Source organism: Heliangelus exortis, chromosome 4 (assembly GCF_036169615.1).
Source record: "Heliangelus exortis chromosome 4, bHelExo1.hap1, whole genome shotgun sequence".
Taxonomy (NCBI): Eukaryota; Metazoa; Chordata; class Aves; order Apodiformes; family Trochilidae; genus Heliangelus; species Heliangelus exortis.
In genome coordinates, this window is record NC_092425.1 from 11,163,145 (window position 1) to 11,187,914 (window position 24,770).

The 24,770-nt window shown below is 43.6% G+C and overlaps 1 protein-coding gene across 1 annotated transcript; it reads right to left on the reverse strand.

Moving 5' to 3' along the window:
* Positions 1-19,285: 19,285 nt before the first annotated feature.
* On the reverse strand, positions 19,286-23,241 carry SFRP2 (secreted frizzled related protein 2). The gene is made up of 3 exons (XM_071743004.1): positions 22,571-23,241; positions 21,805-21,885; positions 19,286-20,352 (listed from the first exon to the last, which is right to left on the reverse strand). The coding sequence occupies exons 1-3, from the start codon at positions 23,061-23,063 to the stop codon at positions 20,048-20,050; spliced, it is 879 nt and encodes a 292-aa protein (XP_071599105.1). The 5' UTR covers positions 23,064-23,241; the 3' UTR covers positions 19,286-20,047.
* Between the last annotated feature and the right edge of the window lie 1,529 nt (positions 23,242-24,770).

The window sequence follows — 24,770 nt, forward strand, 5'->3', positions numbered from 1 at the left end:
ACAGCCAGGTAATTCATAAGCATCTTCTGATGTTGCAACCTGAAGAGAAAATGTGTGATATTAAAAAAAAAAAAAAAAAAAAAGTCTAGATTGATTTATTATACCTAGAGGTGACAGTAAGCCTATGTATGAGAGACACTTTATGAGGAGATGAGTTAGCATTGTTATGCATGAAGATATAACAGATTGGTTAGAAACTCAATATGAGCCAGCAATGTGTGCTTGCAGCCCAGAAAACCAACCATATCCTGGGCTGCATCAGAAGCAGCTTGGCTTGCAGGTGAAGGGAGGTGATTCTCCCCTTCCACTTCACTCTTGTGAGACCCCCATCTTGAGTACTGTGTCCTGCTCTGGAGCCCCCAACATCAGAAAACCATGGAGCTGCTGGAGCAAGCCTGGAGGAGGGCCATGAAGATGATCAGAGGGCTGGAGCAGCTCTCCTGTGAGGACAGGCTGGGAGAACTGGGGATGGAGAAGAGAAGGCTCTGGGGCTACCTTATTGCAGCCTCCCACTGCATGAAGGGGGCCTATAGGAAAGATGGGTAGAGGCTTTTTACAAGTGCATATAGTGATAGGATGACAGGAAATGGTTTTAAGCTGAAAGTACATTTATATTAGATATCAGGAAGAAATTCTTTCAGTGTGAGTGTGGTGAGACACTGGCACAGGGGAGCTGTGGATGTCCCCTTCCTGGATGTGTTCAAGGCCAGGCTGAATGGGGCTTTGAGCAATGTGGGCTGGTGGGAGGAGTCCCTGCCCAGGCAGGGGGCTAGGACTGGATGAGCTTTGGAGTCCCTACCAATCCAAACCACCCTGTGATTCTATGAGAATACTTAGCCTTTGTAAATGGAACTATTATCCTGAAAAAGGAAATGTAAGGTAATGGGCAGAGAGGTTTTTTTTCCTAACTCAGTCCTGAACATAAATATAGCCACAAATACATAGTGCCTCTGAATTTTGAGCAGACATTTCATAGTCACAGACCTAAGAGATGCATAGTTTTCCAGTCCAAGGTAAATACAAACACAGAAGAGGGTTTAAGTCCCTGTTTCAGCTTCCTTAACTATAACTTAAGAATTCTTAGCATTAACGAGAGTTTCCTTTAGACCATAAGAAATGAGGTGATTACCTTGGAGCTATGAATCAGCCTCCTTCATACCTAAAGCTGAGTGAGCTTCTGTGTTAGACTGGAACCTCCTGCTCCTGTAGTGAGGATCTTGATCTTCATCTGAGCTTGACTCAATCTGGATGCTTTTTTTTCCCTCTGACCTGGAGCTTCTGAGCCTCCATTTCAGAACTCGACAGCACCTCCTGGCTTCCAGATCTGTGGATGCACTGAATGCACCACGACTGTGCCCTGAAAGGAAGCTAAGGAGACAGAAAGCACAGTCCTCCTTCCCTTTTTGTGCTCTGGTCCCTGTGGGGAGGAACACCCTGCATCTGGGATGGACAGGAGCTCCAGCATGGTCTGCTTGGTGCCCACACTGGTTGATTCAGGGATCAGGTCATGGTGGTTGATGGGCAGCAGCTCTTCTGTCCAGACACTGCCAGTGTTAAACCAGCTCTGAGCCAGATTGAGCAAGGAACTATGCAAAATCCCTCAGCTCTTCTTTGCTGCTATTATTTCCTATTCCGTGTTAGCTGACCTTTGAGTCCAGTTAAAACTTCTGACTTTGCAGAAATCTGAATATAGGCTTAAAACGTGTAGTTCTTTCCCATCCTTTCTTCATAAGCAAGAGGTCAACAGTAGCAGCCATGCTTTTTTCCATATAAAAAGAAATGCTTACACGGTGGATGCTGTGCTCAGGTGCCAGAGGACTGAAGCAGGTACTGACACCAGTGTCAACCATGTTTTTCTCCCAGTTTTACACCCCATCAGAGAGTACCTCATCTTTCTCACTGTCAGTATGCTTGGGTTAAGTATCTTGAAGCAGCTCACTGGTGTGATGCACTCGAGGTTCCTCAGGCTGCAATCAAGGATGCCCTCTGACAGGCAGCACTTCAGCACCAGGCAGACAGTGAGACCTTTTCCTCTCACCCTGCCCCAAGCAGGCATTAAAATGATGATGAAAGGGCCATTTCTTTGCTAGACTTGCAAGGAGAGGAAGGATTATATTTATTGTGCCTAAAGGAAAACAGTGTACTACAACAACAATCTTTCTAACAATCACTATAAAGCTGTTCCCTGTTTTGTTTTGCTGAGAGACTGATTAAAGTGTCAGAATAAAAAGTTCCAGTAAAACTTTTCAAGAAAATAAAATTCTTTGCTAAGTACACTTCTGTTAAGAAAATGTTAAAGGTTTCTGGTATCCCTATAAATGTACAAGTCGTTTAGCAAAACATTTGCAAGCAACATGTAAATTAACATACTTCCATTGTTCCTCTGTTGATAATAAATCATTTTCCTGAAACACGTTCAAAACAAATATTATAACTTCACGGTGAACAACAGCCAGATGGGTTTTCTCTTAACCCTCACCACCCCTTTTGTCCTGTGAGTTGCTGGATGTGTTAGCAAGTTCCCTTTATGCCTCTTGCCTGGAAGCCACTTAGAAACCTGCAGCTTCACCAAGGATGGGGTCATGTAGTTCTGGTGGCTTTCATGTATGATGTGTGCAGCTCACCTGCAGGGTCACAGACCAAAGGGGACAAAGGAGTTCTCTAGAGTTCTCTATAGGTGTAGCTTAACTTCAGCCCAGAGGGATCCTGGCAGTTTTCTGGACCAACCCCCAGTGCAAACAAGAGCAAAGGACATCAGGTCACTCAGGGCTGAGTTACCAATACCTCCATGGAGAGATATTTCACTGCCCCTCTGGGCCTCTTGTGGCAATGAAGGCTTTTTCTTCTTCAGTACATGAACACAAAATCACTGCAACAAAATCAGCGAGCTGAGGTTTAAGCAAAATGTCTCCTAGACTTGCCAAGAGGGCCTAGGTCTGATCTTTAAACTGCTCTTAGCAGGCATCTGCAGAGCTGTGCTGTAATAGTGATGGATGCTGAAGGTAGTGCCTTTGGTTCCCAGCTGGGTGCTAGAAGAAAAGGTTTTTTTTAAAGGTGGTGTTTGGTTCTTGTTTTTCCTTGAAAATATTTCAATTCTTAGTAAGTCTTTAAATTTCCTATAAAAATTCTCAAACCGCAGGGGACAAATTTTTTCATTTTTTTGTGAATGCTTTCTGGTTTTCAGTTGAAATGTCCATGTTTGATGCTGGTAGTGGTTGTCGTTAACAGAACTTGAACTGTCAAGGTGCCAATTTATGTTGACTTTTGCCATGTACATCTTAGCCCTATGGGTGATGTGTCCTTGAATTTTGCTCTGAGTATTAAGGGATATGCTGCATTTTTTGCTAAGTTTTGCTAAGTAGCTCTGTGTGTGGCACTTTGTACTTGTCTAGGGGAGAAAGAGAGGATGCAAGTCATCATACACTTGGGGGAAGACGTATGTTTTTAGAAGAATTTAAGAACCAAAAGATAATAGCTGCACCTAGTAGAAACTTCAAACCCATCCAGCTGCCCAGCTGCCACCCTTTGCTTCCTTAGCTCCTTTTGCTATGTCTGCCAGAGGAACCACCTGATTCCTCATCTCTCATCTTTGAGGTCATAAGGATTGAATTGAGGGAATAAGGAAAAAAAATAATAATAAATAAAACTCCACTAGACATTTTCAGACTAAAGTTGTTCCAGTATAGTCTTAGTCAGCAAATATCTTAAAGCAGAGACTTGCTTTTCTAGTTCATATATATGCTAATATATCTTTAAAGAAGTACTGGACTACACATCTGAGAACTCTAATCTCATTAGAGGTGAATTAAATTGCAACAGTGAAGTTGTATAGCTCAGAGCAGAGATTTGCTTCAATTCACACTGCATTGTTATTAGTTTGCCAGCTGGTAAGTAACAGAAAATTTGTGTATTCTGAAAATGCTTTCGTATCTTGCTAATCAAACCTGATTTGGGCTGTTACTGTGCAGTAAATCTGGAAATATACTTTAGATGCCACTTTCCTCAACATTGTACGTGGTAACATTTTGACTCCATCAAGCTAGGGACTAGTTAAGAGGAAGGCTCTTGGCCTTAAAAATAAAATTAGTTTTATATCAAAAACTGCAGACTGTTTGCTAGTATTTCATCATATTCTATTAATAGACATCTTCCCAAGTCCTTAAGGTGATGAAATACACAATTTGGATGTGGCAGTGGAAATGAAATTACAGTCCACACACTGGTTTTAATATTGTTTTGGATACTGTGCAGCCAAATGAATCCTAACCTGTCCAGACTTCCCTTTTTAAATTCTGGCTGCTCTTGTTCTCCCCTCTGGCAGTGGCAATAGGGGCTGCCCTCTGCTATGGGACTGTGCTGCATGAGGCAAAAACCAGGGCAGCTGGTGAAGGTTTTTTGTAACATAGCAGCGAGGAAGGGTTTTGTCCTTAGGGTGAAGGGCTGGGGAGGGAGGAGTAAGAAAAGCACCTTGAGGGGCTCCTATCTGCATTTTGTGGCACAGGGGTTGGGAAAATAAAGGACAGAAATGGGATGGGGTGCACAAGGAAGCATGGTGGAGCAGTATCGTGGAGAAATAAAATGGCAAATATTGCATGGCAGCTTGGGGCTGCATGTAGAGCAGTGGGCACCAGGCACAGACACAGCTGAGAGGAAATTGTTGGGAGCTGCTGCATGGTTTGGGACTAAGGGGTGAGTATTGAGTGTGCTGGCAATGGGGAGAGGACAGTGAAGCCCTGTTTTAATGTGTAGACAGACTTAGGTATCTGAAAGATTTATTTGGCCCACAGGAAAAGGTCAGTTAAAAGTTTTGGACCCAACTAGGGAGTGTGACATCAGTTGTGAATGGGAATGACCTTTCCCTTGCCAGTGTCCCCTCATTAATGGCAATTAATGTGACCTGGCCAAAAATATTTGCTATAAATGCTAAACTCCCATCTAAACACAGTGCAGGTCAGCAGCAGACAGGGGCAAAGACTGGGTGCCCTTGTCTAGTCAACACATCTCCTTCTGGCTGCTGGGTAAAAGTGCTTGCTAGTGAGGTGTAAACTAATGTTACACACACAAAACTGAAAAGAATGGGAAGAGAAAATCATAGTGGCTTAAAAAGATGGACAGTATGGCTTTTGTATGAGTAGAAGAACTATTTTCTAGCCACAGTCCAGGTAAATCCCTGTTTATTTACACTGGGCTGAAATAAAAGCTTCAGTGCAGACAAGGGGGTGCCCCGCTGTGTGCTTTAACTTCCTCAGCCTGATGACTGAGAGTTCCTTGGGGTTTTTTTTTTTTATAATCTTAGAAAAAAGTAATTTCTCCAAATACATCTGAAGTGCTCATTATCACTGATGCCATCTTTATTGCAGGATTGTATTAGTTTTGCAGCATTTACTGTGCCTGCTTTTAAAACAGGCTGCAACATTGCAGACCCTGTGTTCTTTGCCACAAGGTCCTCACTGTGTGGCAGGGCTCTGTGCAACCCCTGGTGCTTCCATAAATAAATGCTACAGTAATATAATTAATTGATATCAGCCATTGATGGGAAGAAAAGGCCTTATCTGGGAAAGACAGTGGGATAGTGGTATAATTCCCTGTGAGTACATACATTTTTTTCTATTTACAAAAATAATACGGTGCATTGCATGCCATAATTTTATGGGGTTTCCTTGTATAGATTTCATACTTTCCTTTTGACACAGAACATGCTACAAAACCTTCACAATAAGTTTAAATCCCTAAAAATTGTTATTAAAGTAGTAGCTTATATTTCTCAAAGTTATTTAAAATGCCAAAACAGGATCTCTTTTTGAAAAAGTTGGAAGGCTAAAGTGCATTTACCTCTGACAAAGAAGAAACACACCTGGGCAAATTGGTACATATTTTTATCCTACTTTTTTCCTTTTTTTCTGCATTTTAACAAATAGAGCTAAGCAGCCAAAAGGCAACTAGGCAATAGAGGAACATTTCTGCATAAAAATAGTGCTCACATTCAGTATGCATATACTGCACCTTTATAACACTTATCAAACATGAATCTCAAGGCACTTGGCAAGAATCTAATCAAAGCTCTGGCTGTGTAAGAGAACATAAACTGAATCCTAGCAATTAACATGGGCAATTACCATCTGGGGCCCTGTTTTTCCATCTCAGTGTCTCAATGACCAGGCAGCTCTGTCCATTTTTAGCTTTACCACAGCATTCAACAGAATACAACACTTCCAGTTTTGTTCTTTGAGCTCCCCTCTGAAGACTGCCTTACTGGACTCATCTGTGTTTTCATAAACTTGATATATTTAAAAGGCTTGCTCTGGCCTTAGAAACAAACCACTCCTTCTGGCTGATGAGCCTGGATTCTGGGTCTCCTGGGAAGCAAAAAGCAATGAAATTATTATTATTACTATTTTATTACCATTACTAAGTAATTACTATTACTATTTTATTATTATTATTTTATTATTGTTATTATTATTTGTTGTTGTTGTTGTTATATTTCTTCTTGGAACTTTGTTGGAATGTCAGAGTTGCTGAAGCACCAGAGCATGTCTGTCAGATAATTCTGGTAAATTCTCAATGTGATAACTACAACACAATACTGTCCTGGAAAGGAAAACCCGTTAGAAAAATAATGGTAACTAGAATGCTTTTTTTATATGCATGCAACTTACCTAGAAAGTAAAGTAACACACATAATTCCTTGTCTACATTTAAGATCAAAGAATGAAGCAGCTTGGAGATCAGCTGGGTTCACTATAAGCATAAATCACTGAAAATTGTCCCCCTGTATAGTCAATAAATTTTTGCTTTTCTTACTACCCTGTAAAATGCAAAAATGGAACCTCTTGCAAAAGTTGAAGTTATTTCTCTTAATTTGCACTTTTAATTTTAAAAATTTCTCTGTGCTGAAACAGGAATTCACACACTGTGCTCTGTGCATTTATTTTATGTCTAGCCTCTGGATACTGTCAGATAAAAGAAGAACATTTTTATTTTGTGAAGAAGGTGCTCTTAACAAGCAGCAAAACACATCAGACAAGAGAGAAATAGTAAGTTAGGCTGCCATAAAGCTGGACATGAAAATATGTTTTTCCTCATATCTTCAAAACTTAGTGGAACTCTCTGCTTTAAATAATGAAAATTCAAGAGCCAGTCTCCCAGTGATGTGGCTGATTTAGGAATAGAAGATTTTCTGCAATAATACAATTTTTCCTGGTAGCTTTTAATTTTTTAGCTATTAACGTTCTCTTTTTAATTTTTTTTCTAAAAAGAAAGCATAAAAATGTACATTTCATAAAATGAAAACAATTGGGCATTTATCATCCCAGGACCCCAGAATATGGGCACCAGTCAAAAACCTTTGAAAGACTATAATTGGGCTCATAATAAAAGCAACACATGCAGACCTATCTTACACAACAGCACTCTATGGCATCTCCCTCCCTGTGGAAATGGGAAATATCTGTCACTAAGAAGAAATGGTACTTCTGCTGGTGGTGTTTATTTTGTTAAGGTATCACTGCTTTGGAAAATAGTAGCAGGGAGCGGGAGGCTGCTGGGGGTCAGTGGGACTGGAGTGCCATGCACTTGAAAACTTAAAATCTGGCAACCAAGGTAGCATGGAGCTACCTTCCAGGAGATCTTGGAAAGGAATAATGGGACAGCTGAGAGTTGGGAGAGGAAGCTGGTGGGTGTTGGGGTGCTGCACCAAACAGAGAGCACGACTTGGGGCAAACAGCTGTATTCCAGTTAGAGCACAGCAAAGAAATGAATGATGCACGTGTGCCCTTGCTGGGGTTGCTCTTTCATGTGGGAACTCTGCCTGAAGGGTGCAGATTTCACTGAACCCGAGGCCTTTATGCCTGTGGTTCACCTTCCTGTGGCTTTCCCCTCAGCACCTGAAGTTCTGGTCTTGCTGGAACGCAGTGTTGCTCCCAGTAAACTCCACAGGGTGAATCACAGGAGCGGAGCCACGTGGCTGTAAAAAGCCTTTGTGGTGTGGTCAAGAAGCTTGCCTGCTGATGGTGTGCTGGGTGGGCAGCTGCCAAGCAGCGTGGTCTGTATGCAAAGCAGCTTCCCCAGCCACAGCCTGACAGCTGGAGCCACTGCAGGGCCTCGGGACCCCTGCCCTGTGCTGCAATCTGTGCTGTGAAGCGGTCATCAGTGCTTTCATCCTGGTGAAGTCCATGGGAATTAATCACATCTTCAGAGTTCAGCGTGTGTGCTCCAGCACTCCCGTGTCTGGGGGATGTGCAGTGGTGCTGTGCTGCTTCAGGGAGGTGCATTTCTGCCTCCTTTGGGACAGCAGTGTCAGTCACAGGCTGGCGATACATGCTGGTGCATTTTAGCTGCGTTCAGGCGGGAGCGCGTTCCATGTGAACGTGTATTCAGTTTTGCACCTCTGAGCCCCGACTGTCCCAAAGCTCTCAGATTTTCAAAGAGTTACATGGGGATTTATGCAGCCAAATCCCATTATAGTCAATGGGAGCAGGGTGAATAATTACACTGCAGGGCTTTGTAAATAACGAGGAAGGTTGCCAGTCATTGCTGATTGGGATGCTGACTTTTGTAGATACAGATCCACGCGTCTGCTGGGAATTGCACTTAGACCACCAGGTTATTTCACATATTGGTACAGTTTCTGTGTTTACTGTGCATATCACTTCAAAAGAGCCAAAGCTGATGACTTCTGGTCCACTGTGTTAGCAGTCCGTCTCCTCTCCATCTCCTGTTGTTTCCTTTCACAGTCTGAGTAACAAAAAATGGTGGTGTAAAGAGAACTCCAACAAAGAGGTCTGTTGAGCCTGTAATGCTCCCCTGAAAGGAGGCTGTCGAGGGGATGAATGGAGAAGGCTCAGCCTAGCAGTAGCAGGGAAATAGATGACTTGGCATTGGGGAGTAGCAGCCAGCAGGGTGCATATGCCTAGTGTAGTGGCAAATAATGGTTAAGCTAGTCAGTTGAAGGGCTAAATGAGGGGACATTGTCTAACCCTGTAACCGTAACTAAATTGTAACCTGAAAAGAGTTTATAAACATCTGGCTGCTAGCCCATCTCGAAAGCTTAATAGCTAAATCTGAGGTGCAGAATTTTTTAAGGCTGTGCTTGAAATCATTACTTGGAAGTATCGCGGTCTTAAGGAGCTTAATTGCATTTCAGAATCAGAGAGTGTATTTAAATTGTGGTTTGAGCAACTCTGCTGAGTCTTCACGTTAAGTTAATTTCCACAAGATCAGCATTTACGATTGACACTATTTCCATTTGGAAATTGACACTCATTTGGAAGTTCATTTTGGTTTCATGACAACTTGCTGCTGATCTTACAGCTCTGCTCAGTATTTCACACAGAATTCTAATGTGGTGATACCCCTTAACTTCAGTAATTGTTATATTCATGCCTTTATTCAGATGCTCAACTGTTGAAGCTTGAATGGGTAGCTAAGTGACACATCTAAATCTCTTGACTTCTCACAGATTTAGCAGTGTAGGAGTACATTTCCTTGTACAGTCCTATTTTATTTTAATATTACTATTTGGTGACAATGAAAAGCTTATACTGGTTAGACTAATAAGCATGTGACCTCCTTTGCAGACAAGCTTTTCAATCTTTCTATAGCTCCCCATTATTAATAGGACAGCATCTATGTGCTCTGCATTTGTGTTGCAAATATTTACAATAGTTGGAATAATTTTGTAATTACTTAAACAATGCACTGTAGCAGCACCAATTGAAATTCCTGTAGGCTACAGGCTTGCTAATTGTTTCCTTAGTAAACCTAATTTATAGGGCTGTGCAAATAGTTGCTGGGTTTCAAGTATTTTGGCAGTTGAATGAAAAAAAAAACCTGTTATGGACTGAATGGAAACTTCATTTCTTTAGAACTGTCAGCACAGCGATGAGAATTGATTTGGGATTATAGAAACATTTTTTTAACACCTGGCAAACTGTTTCACTTGGGCCTCAGGTACATTTAATAAAAGCAAAGGACTGGATCATAAACTTGAGAGGTAAGTAGTCCCAGCTCTCCTGCTCTATCCACTGGATGAATGAGGGGGGCAATTTACCTGGGATATTAACAACTTAAATTCAAGATTCCAAACTGCTTCAAGCCTTTCATAAGGTTCACCAGGTTTCACGCAGATGAAAGCATTGGAAGTATGTTGGGAGGGAGAGGTCTGTTTCTTCCCTAGGATGCCTAGATTAAAAAAAAACCCAATGTATGAAGCAAGGTAAATCTGAACTAGTGGGTCAGGTTTCTTGTGCTGGATCTTCTCTGTTTGTGAGTCTGACATGGAAGCACAGCAGACATCCACTGGGGCAAGAGAGAGGCTGGGGATCAGAAATGGGCTCAGACCCATATACTTCATGTTTTTCTGCTGCTTGCAAAGTGCCTTAGCCACTGGGCCATAGCTTAGTCTTTCTCTGTCCGATTTATTCTGTGATTGTTTAAATTTTGGGAAAGCTTCAGTAGCAAAAGTTGAGAGTTGAAACACTCAGCATATTCCTCATTCAAGTGTGTAGCTACCAAAATCTATGGTTACTGGTTGAGCTCTTGATCTGAACTGGGACATGAAGCACAGAGGGCAGGAGGGGAGAGATTTAAACTTGGATCTCCCACAGCCTAGACAAGTGTTTGCCATCTTGCTTTATGTATCTATTGGGGTGTGTGTGACTGAGTAAAGATAATGTCTGTGGCTGTGCAGTTCTGCTCCAGAACTGGAATATGAAATTTCAGAAATGTCCACTGCTAACTTTGAAAATGAAAATTAAATAGGACTAGGAGAACTTCCCCAATTTATCTGAGTCATCCAAACCAATAAACCGTTTGTTGAAAAAGAGTTCAGCCAGCTGCACTTGGTTGAAGCAACTTCTCATAGTGTGAAAACTGACAAAGATCTTGGGTTGTCCAGTTGTATGAAATTGCTGTCAATACTGTTACTTTAATAACATTTTTTGAAGGGGCTGTTGCTATGGAAAAATCTCTTCACACATATTGTACATTTGAGGAAACCTGAAAAAAACTTCATATTTGTTGTTGTTTTCTAGTATTTTTACTGGCTGTGAAAACAGCTACTAACACGGTCTTTTTTTTTTTTTTTTCAGCTTTTCTGAATACTCTGCATTTTTCATTGTCCTCGGGTTTTCTTTCTGTTCTTTAACATACTTACATTTTAGCAACCTCAGTTAAGAAACTTCCCCCCCTCCCCCTTTTTTTTTTGAGGTCCAACCAAATAAGATTGATTCAAAGACACATCTGCTTTGTCTTTGTTGCTTTACTCTGAGTGCCTCCAGAGGAAACTAAAATACAGAAAGAAGGTACTTCCCCAGATACAGACAAAATCCTGTGCAAGCTTTGCTCATTCATGTTCACAGTGTCAAGTCTAGTGAATCCACCTCTTCCCAAAGATAAGTATTTATTTCCCCCTACCCCTTGCTTTCCTTTCCATCTGCAACCTTCCTCCTCTATGTAGCATTTACACCACAACACAGAGAATGAGCATGAAACATCAGGCTAACAGTTCCATTTTGGGGTGAAGCTGGTTGCAGATGACTTGAGGACTTCCCCATATTGAGGGTTGGCTGTGATCTGTTGTATCCCTATCTCTAAAGATAAACTTGAAGAACAATCCCTCCACTGCCTTCCCAGGGATTTGCTCTCTTATCTCTAGTAGTCGCTCACCAACACTTTTATCTGTCAAAACCCTCTCTGCTGCCCTAGTAACAAGCATCTAGGCTCTTTTCCAGCTGACATAAGCTTCCTGCCACCTCCTGATGACAAGTGCTTGCAATGTTTCCAGCTGTCAGACTTTCAGCATCTGTTCCACGTCACCAGGCTGACTTTGCTGAACCTCAAGCAGCTTTGCACTCAGCCAGTTGCCTGATGCTATATGGTGAGAATGACTTCATCCTGACCACAGCCATTTGTCCATCTCTTTATATGCTGAAAAACTGACAATCAGGGTTGCTGGTTTTATTTCCAGATAGCTTCTGCTATTGCATTTATATACAAGTCCATGTTTTATTCAGATTTAGTCAGCTATTGCATTAGTACATGCAGTGGCTTCAAGTAGAGCTCCATTAATTCTATGCAAAAGGCTTCTCTTCTAATTGGATTTTGAGCAGGAGTGGCTCTTCTGAGTTGTTGGTGTCCTTAATTTATATAAAGCATGACATTTAGAAGATAAATGCTACAGAGTCAGACTCTTTGAAGGCAGTCAATACTGAATTTACTCTGCTTCTATTAATGTATATGGAATGTTACTGCTGATTTCCCTAGGACCAGCTCTAGGCCATCATTTCACACTTCATAAAGTGTTGGTACCAAATTCCCTGGCAAATCTTGTCCTTTTTTTTTTTTTTTTTTCCATTTCTTGAGTTCTGTTTCTGTACTGTCCTTTCAGTAGTGTGTCAGAAATGGAATACATCAGGCAGATGAGAATCTCCCACCAAGCAGATTGTGCCATTACAGTGTTCACCAGCACCTCCTCCTTATCTCTTTTTCGAGTGCTGCTGTGTGTAAAGTTTTCCACAAGCTCTTCTAGATCCTTTTTCTTCTTGAAAGGATCAAAGATACAACGAGTGTGGGAGACAGGTAAGCAAGTGAAGAGCCCAGTTGGCAAATACAGCCTTGACCTTGGGTGCTCAGCCTTACTGAGATTACCATAAGGCTGAAAAGGTGTATTTTTCATGTCCAAGATACACATGTGTTGAGCCTTGCCCTGCAGATGGCCATTGGGCTGCCACCTGAAGGGATCCAGCCTGCTGCTTTCCTGCCTGTGGGAGCACACAGAGCTGGAGCATCACACCAGCCCTAGCTCCATGCCTGTTATCAGGGGCAGATCCCCAGGGGAAAGGCTGTGCAGAGACAAAATAGATGCTGCAAGCTCTCTGATAGCTTTCCTCATCCCAGCAAGTTCACTTGGTGCTGGGCAAGCCATAGCAGCAAGTGGAGACTGTGCCTGCTGTAACACATCTGCTTCTTTGCAAATACCTGGGTTGAGGATGCACTTTTTGTAACCTACCTGCCACCTGCATCAGCAGTGGGAATAGGTGGGTCTTCTGCTCAGGTGCTGAACTCACCTCAAACCACTCATCTTATTTAGTTGTTCATATTCAGGGCTGATTTTGGGTTGAGTTAAAAGAGCTAAGCTGGCACAGTGTCTGCCTTGTGTGATTAAAACCTCTGCCTCAAGGAAGGTGGTGGGAGCACGACGCCAAGGGGTAAACAGAATGAAACCTCTATGGAGCAACTCGTGTTTAGATTTAATATGCAAACAATAAATGTAGGTATTGCCAGGTGAACTTCACCCTAGACTAAGTTGTGGCATAGGAGATGTTCCACACTGGAATCCATATTCTACATGTCTCCAATAATCCTGCTGAGTTTCATACGAGAGAAAATGCAGCGTCTCTTCCATCTTCCATTTTGAGAAATTCCATTAAATAACAGACCTTTCATTAAGTGTATCTATATTTATATATATAAATATATTGCTGACTTTTATGTTACTCCTAACTGTGTGCTAGTTAGTTGCAGCAGTTTCCAGGAAAGTCTTAATGGTTAAGGTAGTTTTCTGCTCTATTGTGTTGTAGAAAGCAGTGTTTCATACAAATATTTTCTTGTTCTTCTACTTAATGTAGCAGTACAAAGTTGAAAAGGCTGCTAATTCTTCCAGCAAGATTTCTAAAACTCATTCCTGGATCAGGGGAGTAATTTCTAGGCAGTTTTTTATTGTGAAGGTAGAGCTGGCTTTAGAATTTGAGAGCTCTCCCAGTGAGTCTTATATTAGAGACAAATGATGGAACAAAAGGGTTAAAGCAGTTCTAACATTTCACATGTGTGGGACAGATTATGACTCTACTACTGGCTAATATTTTCAACAGTCCAGATTCCATTTCCAAAAATCCCCGGGTGCCAAATACATCAAACTCTCTAAGGATATAAATGTTGCAGCCAAATCTTTAAATATATGTGGGTACCTCAAGCAGCAGATAAGCATCTGTAAGCATCTAACAGGATTTTAAATAATCCTTCTTAAAGTGCTTCCAACAAAATTATTTTTTCGTTCTTTTGTTGTATAAATTACATAAAAATCAAGAACACGTTGGAAATTGAGTTTATGCTTTAGTTTCATAGATTCTTTTGAAAATCCATGCTGTATCTAAAAATCTATATTGTGTGAAAAAAACCCAATAATTTATATCACTGGGTTGTTCCCAGTGGTACAGATCACAGAATTTAAATGAGAATACAAAATTTTTTTCCCATATTGAAGAATCCAAAGAATCCAGCATCTGTAGGGAACAAAGAGGCTGTGTGAAGCTATAAGATTGTCTTCAAAATAATTTTCTTCCCTTGTTGAAAACCAATTATTAAACCTCCTAATTATTAAATTACAGTATGTTTTCTTGTCTTGCTGGATTATTCTGTGGGGGTAGGGGGAGGGGGATTTCTCTAGTTTCTGAAACTCTAGCTCTCAAAACTCTTTTCCCATACCTATTACAATTAAGCTATTGTTTTGCTTTAGGAAAGTGGTCTGACTTAATTCAGATTTGTGCCTCAGAGTAAACTGAAATGATTAATAGCTCTGTGTGTGCTTAATGATGTGAGCCCTGCAGCCACTAAAGCACCTGTCTCAGTGTGTAAGCAGCCAGGGTTCACTATTGTGCATGGCTGGAGATTCACATAACAAAAAAGGCAATTAGACAATGTTAGGGATTTGAACCAAACTAACAATGCAGGGAAATTGCCAGAGAAGGATTAGTTATCTCTTGCCTGATAAAAGCAGGTAACAATGGAAAACTCTAAATTGTCCTTCCACAGTGGCTCTGTATGGAAAGTTTAATGTCTAATGAAGACTGCCAGGGTCAAGCTCTGACAACAAAGACCTAGAAAGTTGAAAGTGTGCTTAAATTAGCATTTCTGCTACCCTTTTAGATCACTCCTAAATCTTCAAGTTGCTGCTTGGTCTGGCTGTAACCCTCAATGGCAACCTGTTGTGTCCCCATGATTTTAGCATCATCTTTGTGGACTGAAAATTACTCCAAAAGGTTGGTCTGCACCGTTCAGGTTTTGAAAGAGCTGCCTTATCATGGGTCTTAGGAGGTATGTATGCTTTCTTGGGTCCATTCTGTAAGACCCTGGCCCTAGTTCCTAACTTGCTCTGGTTTTTCTGGCGGGACAGCCTCTCTGGGCAAGCTGGTTTTGAAGTTTGCTCCATCAGCTGCTTTGCAGTGCAGCTTTCTGTGTAGGTTGGTGATTTTGATCAGCTGGGAGAGCGATGGACTGGCTGGCTGATTGCTGAGGTGTTCCTCCTGGCTGGGTGACAGCCTTGCTGGCTGACCTCAGCCAACTGGCTTTAACTCTGCTGGGGGAGAGGGGCTAATATTTTCCAAGGAATCGAGGTGATTTAGGAGCCCACGGCTCACCCTGAAGGGGGTTGATGCATTTGGAAAATGTTACCCTATTAAACTCACCCCAAAGGGATAAAGCATGGGCTAATTTATGTTTGCAAGACAGCTTGGGGTCTTGGATTCCTGTGATGTGAATGTCTTGCACTCTCTTCTACGTACAGAGGCAAACAAGTTCCATTCCTGTGGTTGTTTCATCAGACAGTCAGGCTGTACTGAATCTACATCTGCTGATAAGAAAGCAACTTCTAGATAAATCTTACAGGCATGCCTCTGAAGCCTAGAAATAAGAATTTCTGGCTCCAGTAACAAAAGCCTGGGCTGCCCAGCCTAGGGAAGGCCCATCTATTGCTCTGGTAGCAATTAATCCATTGACCCTGCCTCTGGCATTGCCAGCTGTGGGCACAGCACAAGGGCTCACTGGTCTGGTAGGTTTGGTGGGAATGGCAGCAGAAGCAGCAAAAAAAGAGGCTGCCCAACTTCATGTCATTCATGTCCCAGCAAGCACCAGGAGTGTGATGAGATGCCCCATTCTTGAGTCACGGTGTTTCTGCTCTTGGCTGGTGCACTCGATGGCTGAAGAGATGTAGAGAGACATCTGGAAGAAAGCTGAGAGAATGCACCATGGCTCCAGCTGTGGGGGAACACAGGGTTATAGCAAGGGGCCTGAGATATGCAGGAGGCTTTGACATGCAAGGGAAATAAATGTGCTTTATCTGTGTGTTCTCCATGCTCTCCATTTTCTTTAAATATTCCTATATTCTCCTGTTGCAGAACAGGAATAGTAGCCAGAGGCAACCAGTGTGTGTCTGTGGTACTCCTTGTTGTATCTCACCACCCTCCCTCTCCTGGCAGAAAATCACCAATTAAATTTAAAAGACTCTCACTCAATTTCCTGCATGTGTCTTTTTATATCTTAAGCTGGTCATTAGTATTTCTGTGGCTTCTGTGGGGCTGTACTGGGTGAGTCCTTTAAGAAACCCTACGGAGAGCAGAAGTGTCTGGAGGAGAGGAGTGAGAGAGGGGCTGAGTGGCTTCTCTGTGGGTGTCTGAAGTGAATGAGAAATGAGGGAGAAAGGAAAGGATTAAGAACTAATTAAAGGATAGAGGGAATGATAAATTAGGAAGAAAGGAAAAGAGCACAAGGAATATTGTTGATGGGTCTTAAATGTGAATTTGGGCAGTAATTTTTTTTTTTTTTTTTTTTAAACACCGAGGGAGAAGAAGTGGGAGGGAGCCTTGGTTGCTATTATGCTTTCAAATTATAACCTAAGTGCTGCCTTGATTATACACCATTCTGATTGCTGTGGTCTAGTGATTAGAATATAAAACCGGGAGACAAAAAAAAATGCTGTTTTTCACGACAATAAAGGACTTGCTGGGTGGTTTTGAATGAGTTATTTCACTTCACTGTGCTTCATTTTCTTGATCTGCAAAATAGGGATATTAATGCCTATTTTTGTGAAGGCAGTCTGAGAAGCTTAAATAGAAACTTCTGTATAAATGTCAAGTGTCATTATTATTGTTCTTAAACTAATCCATTGTAGCCAACTGCTTTTATAGTTTTTATGAAAGCAAATACAATGGGAGCTACATAGCCTAACAATGTTGTTTTAATTAGAAGAAGACAAAAAAGTGTCTGAAAAATGCAACAGTGGGTTGCTTGCTTTCATCAATTGCAAAATAAATAAATAAAAAAAGCTGCTAGAACTGAACCATACCATACCAGGTAATAAAATGACTCTGAAATTTATGTGGCACGCTGATCAGAAATAACAGACTCAGATAATTTTTTCTAACGTGTGGTTCTCCATTTCCCTGTCAAAGTCAAAGATTTTCAGTTACTGTTGAGTGAGTAAATGTGAAAAATATTGTGTATTTACTTATTTGCCAGCATCTGAGAGATGAAATTTCTTCAGGCTCTGACTTTAAAATCCTAGTTTTCCATTGAATAGCTCACAATGTCTGGTTTATAAACCTTTGGAAATAGCAAAACCAACACTGACACTTCCCCTCCTTGGTGAGATGAATATGATCCCTCTTTTAGTCTAGTGCTATTAAAACGTGGTAAATGACCTAAACTGGAAAAAGCTGAGTCCCGTTACACTTCACATTTGCCTAAATCCTGTTTATCTGGAAGGTAATCCTGCCTCTGCCAATTCATCCTGAGGCTGGAGAGTCCCAGAGATTCAGTCCAGGGCCCCATGCAGGTGGCTTTATCAGTAGGGGTGCTCCGTGGGGCAGGATGCTTTAAATCCAGTCACTCTTAATCCAGGATGCTGATTGTACCAGTAGAATTTGTCAGTCTAGTTTATTCTTCTCCTGAATTTCTCGACAGGAACAGGATTTTGCTGGTGTAGCAGTGTTTATTTTGTGATGGAGGTAGGGGAAGGTTTTTTGTTTTAAGACGGGACAGTGTTGGTCATAGGAAGTGTGTCCTAAGTGATTTGGCAAAAATCTGATGTGTAGTCTTAGCCTTAGCATGACCCCAGAGTGAGTAACTTGTGACTTGTCTGTCCTCCTCATCATCAGCACTTCTGCTTTCTAGGACAGCCCAATGAAGAGAATTTTATAGGTGTTGTAGGAGGACTTAGTATCTGTGAGGTAGGCTGAGTGGAGCAGTCCTGGCTGTTCATTTTGGGTCCCCAAAGAGACTGCATTGTGACAACTGCCTCTTTGAAGTGCTTTCCTCCACCAGGCAGCACAAACCCATTTTTTGCAGGCTTCAGGCAGCTCCTCTTTGCCTGTGAGCTTGTTCCCCCTAACCCCAAGGCTCTTCAGGGACAGGTATTACACTGAATGCTGAGTGAGATGGGTAGGGAGATGTGGCTGATGGCTCTGCAAGGTGACATTTAATGACATTAAAGAGCCAGTTTGGAACGGATTTTATTGTTTGGTTTGGTTTTTAATTATACTTTTGAGGATATTTGGGAGGTCTGATATTTTTTTGCTTGTTCGGAGTCCTACTGTTAGTGGTACCAAGTGTTGTGAGTGCATAAAGACTTTGGGAGAGGGCAAACAATTATTTTTTCTAAGACAAATTTAGCATGTTGGTTCTGTAGATTTTTCTTTTTTCTCTGGTTAAAAAAAAGCAGACTAAATTTTGGCAGTAATATACTTTTTTATTTAAAAAAAAAAAATAAATCTAGCATTGGATTTGTATTCTGTCCATGAACAGTTAACATAAAATGTCCTTGGGAATACTGGACTGCTCATCTCAGTGAAGCTAAGGGGAGTTTTTTTATTTGTGTTGTCACTAAGAAGCAAGATTATTTTTCAGGGTAGGTATAATGAAATTCTAGCAGGTAATGGTCTTCATCAGAAAACATTTGTAAGAAAAATGCTGAAAAACATTACTCTAGTTAAACTATTAGGTAGGTTTTATTTTCTTTCTCAGTAAGAATAGTGAGTGTACACAAAACACACCTTGCTCTACCATTATTCTGAATTGCTAGCTGCAAATGAGATTTTTGTCTACTCTTGCATCTCTGTCTTTTTCAAGTGTAGGAAACAGATAAATGGATTTGATTTTTCTAAGCAAATGGTCTCATTGTAATTCCACATCAGCAAAAAGCAGAGTATTCTGAGATGGAAACGCACACAGTTGAACAAAAGAGCCACCAACAACTTTTCATCTTGAAGAGCTCACCAGAAACAAAATAAAATGAGCTGACTGAACCTTAGTCCTGTGTCTTGTGGGTTCATCTTTGGGGAAATGAGGTTGACTTTTTTTTTCTGATTGTAGCACTAGATGCTTCCTTCTGCTTCTCTACTGGCCACTTGGGGTGGAAGACCAAATTTTGCTTTACCAAGATAGAGCACAATTGGAGAGCTTTCTCCTGGTTCTCATAGAACAGATTAAAGTGAATACAGACTGAGACAAGGAGTAAACTATGATGTAAAGTTTATATACAAGAATATAACATTTATCTGGAGTATTTACAAGGTTAATTAAAGCAATATTTTACAACTCTTTCAGGTTAACCACTAGGTATATTACAATTAGGCTACGGATGGTTTAATTTGCAAATAATAAAATGTTGCATTCAGATCGACCAGCTCCAAAACTTGATCATTTTTTTCTGAGAGAGAAGGGCTTAGACTTGTGGAAAATAAAATGTGAGAATGGTTAATATGATCTTACTGGTGCCTATGTGTCACATGCAAGAGTCTTAACATGACCTTTATAGTGTTAATATAGATGGCAAGCCATTTCACCTGGGTGAAAGAGTCGTCCCCACTGTGACAGGCCAGTTGCACACGTGGCTGTCTTCTTCTGCATCTCCTACTTCTGCACAACACACATGCATGTATACAGAGAAGCAGCAATACAAACGAACCAGCATTACCAAAATGAAGAGGGAAAAACCTCAGACCAAAATCACGTCGTTTGCAACCATTTAAAAAAAAAAAAAAAAAAAAAAAGAAGCCTTAAGCGAGATACTTTAATACTTCCCAAAAATAGTCATGATTTTTTTTTTTTCCCATTACATTTTAACCTATGTACAAAACCGGAGGGCTCCCTCCCCCCTCAGAGGGTGGTCACCGTGTGGCATCTTGAGGCTCAGAGGGGTCAAAGCAAGAAGGTGCTGGAGGCCCGGAGAGCTGGGGACAGAGGTGGCCCCTGGAGGCAGGCAGAGCCAAAGCCACTAACACTGCAGTTTGCGGATGCTGCGGGAGAAACGCTTGAAAGCCCTCTGGCCTTTCTGCCACCGCTTCAGAGAGGTGATCACCAGTTCCCCTGCTTGCTTTTGCCCCATCACCAAGTAGGGGACGTTGATGTCGTTCATCTCGTCGCAGGTACACTGGAGGCCACCTTTGAGCCAGAGCACGATCTTCCTCAGGTCCCTTTCGGTCAGCCCGTTCAGCTTGTAGATGGTTTTGCTCTTTGTTTCGGGGGTGATCTTGGTATCCCCATTGATGTAGGCAATCTCCTTCACTTTTATCTTCAAGGCTGATAGAGTAAAGGGAGGGGGAAGAGGGGAGAGGGAGAGAGATTGAGAGGGTTTTTTTTTTCCCATTAGTGCATATTAGTGCACCTGGGGAGGGAGGTGCTCTATTGCTAATTAAACTGTCAGGGCTGACAGAAGAGGCAGCAGGTGGCTCCATTTCTAAAGCCACAAAGGGCATGCAAGTCATTTCAGTTTGAATCAACCTTTGGGTTGAGGGGTTTTGTCGGTTTCTTTTCTCTTCTTCCCCTCCTGCCCCCCCTTTTCCCTTCCTTTCTAAATTAATATTTTCCTTGAATTTTCTGCTGTTTGCAAACAGAGAAGGCAGGTTTGCTATGTTTAGCACTACTCTGTTTTTTGTTGGGAGAGGACAGTCTTCCTAGAAGTAGAGTTTGAAGGGGAGGGGAGTACCTAGACCTAATCCGAAACCTGATCTCTGCTGTGGCTGAAAACTTCTAAAGCTAATTTATTAGGCTGGAGAGGATTTTAGGCAAACCTGTAAGGAAATGATATTTCACATACATTGTTTTTTGAGAGAATGGATCCTGCAGAGGACAAATTAGTTCAACAGCTGCATTCGATTTTGTAAAATAGCTAGGAGAGGGATGCAGGGCTCTGTAAGAATCTGTGGAGCATGTTTAGCTTTAGGAACATTTATCTGAACATAGTTTGCCAGGCGAAAGCTATTGGTTGTTTTAGCAGTTTTGTCCCACATTCATGGTTTCATGTTTTGGGTGGTGTGTTTGTGGGGGGTTTTTTTTTGTTTGTTTTTTGTGTGGTTTTGGTTTTGTTTGTTTTTTAAAGAAAAAAATAGAAAAACTTTTAAATTTGTACAGATATTTATACTACAAATCTGTTTCCAGGTATAAACATTTACATAAACAGATTCCCCTCCTTATTCCCTTTATCTTATGAACTGCTAATATGGGGGCAATGTGCCGTTCAGCAGTCTGTGTCAGAGGGGCTTTCTTGTCCTCTTCTAACCCCAGATTTTCCCATTAAGTTTATATCCCCAATTGTCTGTGCATTACCTTCTCTGTCAAATGATATATAGAATTTCATTCTTAATCTGAAGAGAATCTTTCTTATGGTGCATGAGATTGGTCATGTGGCTCTTTCTCATACACCTAAATGAAAGTTTACTGTAATTTTCTCCAGGCAATAGTCTGGATGAAAGATTCTTTTTCTCTTTTTCATTTTGCTTTCTCTGGCTTGTCAGCAACATCCACATAAAAGAGCACTACTTTGAAACAGCAAACAGAAAAGAACTAAAAAATGGGCTGCTTTTCATTCTGAGGTGGGAATTTGTGTTGCGTGACCAAAAAGTCAGAAGGGTCCATCTGCAGATAACACAAAGCCCTGCCTTTATTCAGGCACATATCCCTCTCATTCCACTGGGAGTTTTACCTGATCCTCAACTCTCAAGTTTCAACCGAGAGGGCTCTGCTTCCACTTACCGAAGTCATTTTTGCAGAGGTTTTCAACGATGTCATTATCGTCTTCATTTTTGTTTTTGCAGGCATCGCAGACCTTGGGTGCTGGAAACGCAAGGGGACAGTCCCCATCAGGCTCGGGGAGAGAGGAACAGCAGGTGGCGTTGGGAACCCTCCGGGAAACGCCGGTTTCACACCCCCCGATGGACGGACTGACCCTGCCCCTTCTTCCCCGGCGCTGCCCGAATACTTGGACGCGGCTTGCCTTGCCGCGGACCCGCTAGCGTGGGGCACGGCGTGCTTTTAAGGTCACACTTATATTAAAAGTTTTTAGTTGGTTATGGGGTTTTTGGTTTGGGTTTAGCTTTTTTTGGGTTTGTTTTGTTTTTGTTTTTTACGAGGCAAAGAGTAAAAGGAGAGGGGGCCATGACGCGAAACCCTCCAACCCCTCGCTTCAGCAATGATCTTTACAGCGGGAGGGTGTTCTGTTCTTTGGCAGCTGCGAGGCTCGATTTGTGGGGTCCCGGACTTTTCCGACGAGGGCTGCGCGCTCCTGCCAGTTCCCTGGCCGGGAGGAACAGCGGGGTGATTCCCCCGGTCCCCTCGGGAAAGCCTCCTTGAGCCCGATCTGCGGCCCCCACCCCGTCCCGGAGCCCCGGGGGTGTGCTGTAAGGGGCGGGTGAGGGCTCCGCTCCCCTGCAGAAAGCGGGGGACGGACCCCGGTGTCGGAAGGGCTCATCGGGAGGGCAGACGCTGCCGGACCGGGGCAACCCGCCGGCTCCCTTCTTACCTTCCCTGGTGACCGGGAGGATGTGGTCGCTGCTGGCCAGCGGAATGCAGAGATCGTTGTCCTTGGGGAAGCGGCTGCAGTCCAGCATGTCGGGCCAGGGGAAGCCGAAGGCGGACATCACCGGGGCGCAGCTTTCTTTCACCTCTTCGCAGAGCGAGTGGCAGGGCTGGATGATCTCGTCCAGGTCGTCGATGCAGACGGGGGCGAAGAGGGAGCAGAGAAACTTCCTGGTGTCAGGGTGGCACTGCTTCTGCACCAGCGGGATCCAGGTGGAGGCCTGCTCCAGCACCTCCTGCACCGTCTCATGCCCCAGGAGGTTGGGCAGCCGCATGCTCTGGTACTCGATGCCCCGACACAGCAGCATCGGGGCGGGGATGGGTTTGCAGTTCGAGCGCTTGTAGGAGAAGTCGGGCTCCCCGAAGGGGAAGAGTCCGGCGGCGGAGCCCATGCACTGGGACGCCAGGAGGAGCAGGGCGCAGAGGCGCCGCTGCATTTTGGGGCTCGGAGGAGGAGGGGTGGTTGGAGAAGGGCTTTGGGGGGCCGGGGTGGCCGGGAGCGGAGCGGGCGGCGCGCCGCTGCCCTCAGCCGCAGGCAGCGTCCCCCAGCCCAGGCTCCTGCCTGCCAGACGGGGACGGAGGGTCTGAGCGAGATGCGGGGGCAAACGGGAGTTTTCTGGATTTTTTTGTATGCAAATGGCAGGGGGAGCGGGGGCTGGGAGGAGCCTGGTGACAGCCATCCAGAAAGGATTGGTCACTACTTTCTCGGTCTGCTTTTGCTCAGGGGGATTGTCTTTTGGCAGGAAATCTTGGAAGAAACGTTACCGTGCGAGCACGGGGAAGGGGGGAAAGATCCCCGCGAACAAAGAGCCACGAAGGCCCGAGGGCTCCTCGGCCGGGCAGGGGGCGAGGGGCCGCGCCGCGGGTGGCGGGAGGTGAGCTTTGCTGCTAACACAGCCGTTGCGGAGCGGAGGGATCCCCCCTTGCCGCCCCCCGGGTATCCCCCCCCACACCCGCTCTTGTTTGGTGCTTTCGCTGCCAGCGGAGGCATGATGTGGCCGGGCCGGTTCCCCAAGCAGGGGGCGAGGCTGTCTGCTCCCTCAGCCCCCGGGGGGTGTCTGGCACCTCCGCCCCCCTCCCCGGCTTTGCTGGCAGGGCTCGGCACAGCGCCGGAGCCGCAGGCAGCGACTGGGGGCTGCCGGCTTTCCCGGTTCCCCCTCCCCCCAGCCCCGAGGGCTGCTCTGCGGGGCCCTCTTTCTGCCCCCCAGTCCTTCCCGTCTCTGGCTCTCCCCTGCGAAGAGCGGGAAGCTGCTGTGGACCACGGCCCCCCGGCCCCTGGATGATTCTCGATCCCCAAGGGGGTATTCCCCGAGTGGGAGCGTCCAAGTGTTTATGAAATCCCGTCACCTGGCACGTGGTTTTGAGGCAAAAAGCGTGGGCCTGGCTCTGTGCAATGCAGGCGGGTCCCTTTCCCTTTGCTCCTATCTTCACCTAGAAGCTCCCTTAAAGGATTATAATTGTGTTGATTTACCACAGAAGTGAAGACAACAGGCAAGGCACTAGGATCACAACCCAGCATCAGTGCAATTTGAATCCCTCTTGGCTTTTTATTAATATTATTTATGGGATTATTACTGAAAAGAGTAGGCCTGTGTAGTATAATTTTGTGGTAAACCACTTTAATTAATCACTTACTGATAATCTCTCTTTATAGAGATGTTTTATGGGAAGCTAACCTTTAGCCACGGTGCCTTCTGTAAGTTGGAGGATCCCTCTATATCTGATGTCCAGACTGGGCTTCCCAGGGGTCTGAGTTGCTGCTTGTGGCACAGGAAAGTGATGGGACTGGAGCGGCTGCAGTGCTGCCCCAGGTGGGCTGTTGATGTGTGCTAAAGCCAGTTCTAGTTTCCTCAGAGGAGATTTCAAGATCCTTTTCAGTGGTCCATGCTAATGGATGTAATTACCCTGTAGGTCAGCTTCTCAAAGTTGTTTCATACATGGAAGAGAAATGTCCTGAGTGTCTTGTGGGAGGGCTTGAAAGCAGTTTCTTTCCTATTGCTCCACATATTCTTGCCATTTATTATCTCTGTTCAACTCATTCCTTTAAACAATAAATCTGTAAGCACTTGGCCTGAGCCCCACTGGTGACTTATGGTGCCCATTTAAAGACCATATTGCCAAGCCCTGAGGCTTGCCAGAGGCTG

What these genes read in the sequence shown, in the direction of transcription:
- SFRP2 (XM_071743004.1), bottom strand. Translation starts at nt 23,063, where the DNA reads ATGCAGCGGCGCCTCTGCGCCCTGCTCCTCCTGGCGTCCCAGTGCATG. An exon ending in CCTCCCGGTCACCAGGGAAG is followed by an intron (nt 21,886 to 22,570) that starts GTAAGAAGGGAG and finishes TTGCGTTTCCAG; the next exon opens with CACCCAAGGTCTGCGATGCC. An exon ending in CCTCTGCAAAAATGACTTCG is followed by an intron (nt 20,353 to 21,804) that starts GTAAGTGGAAGC and finishes TTACTCTATCAG; the next exon opens with CCTTGAAGATAAAAGTGAAG.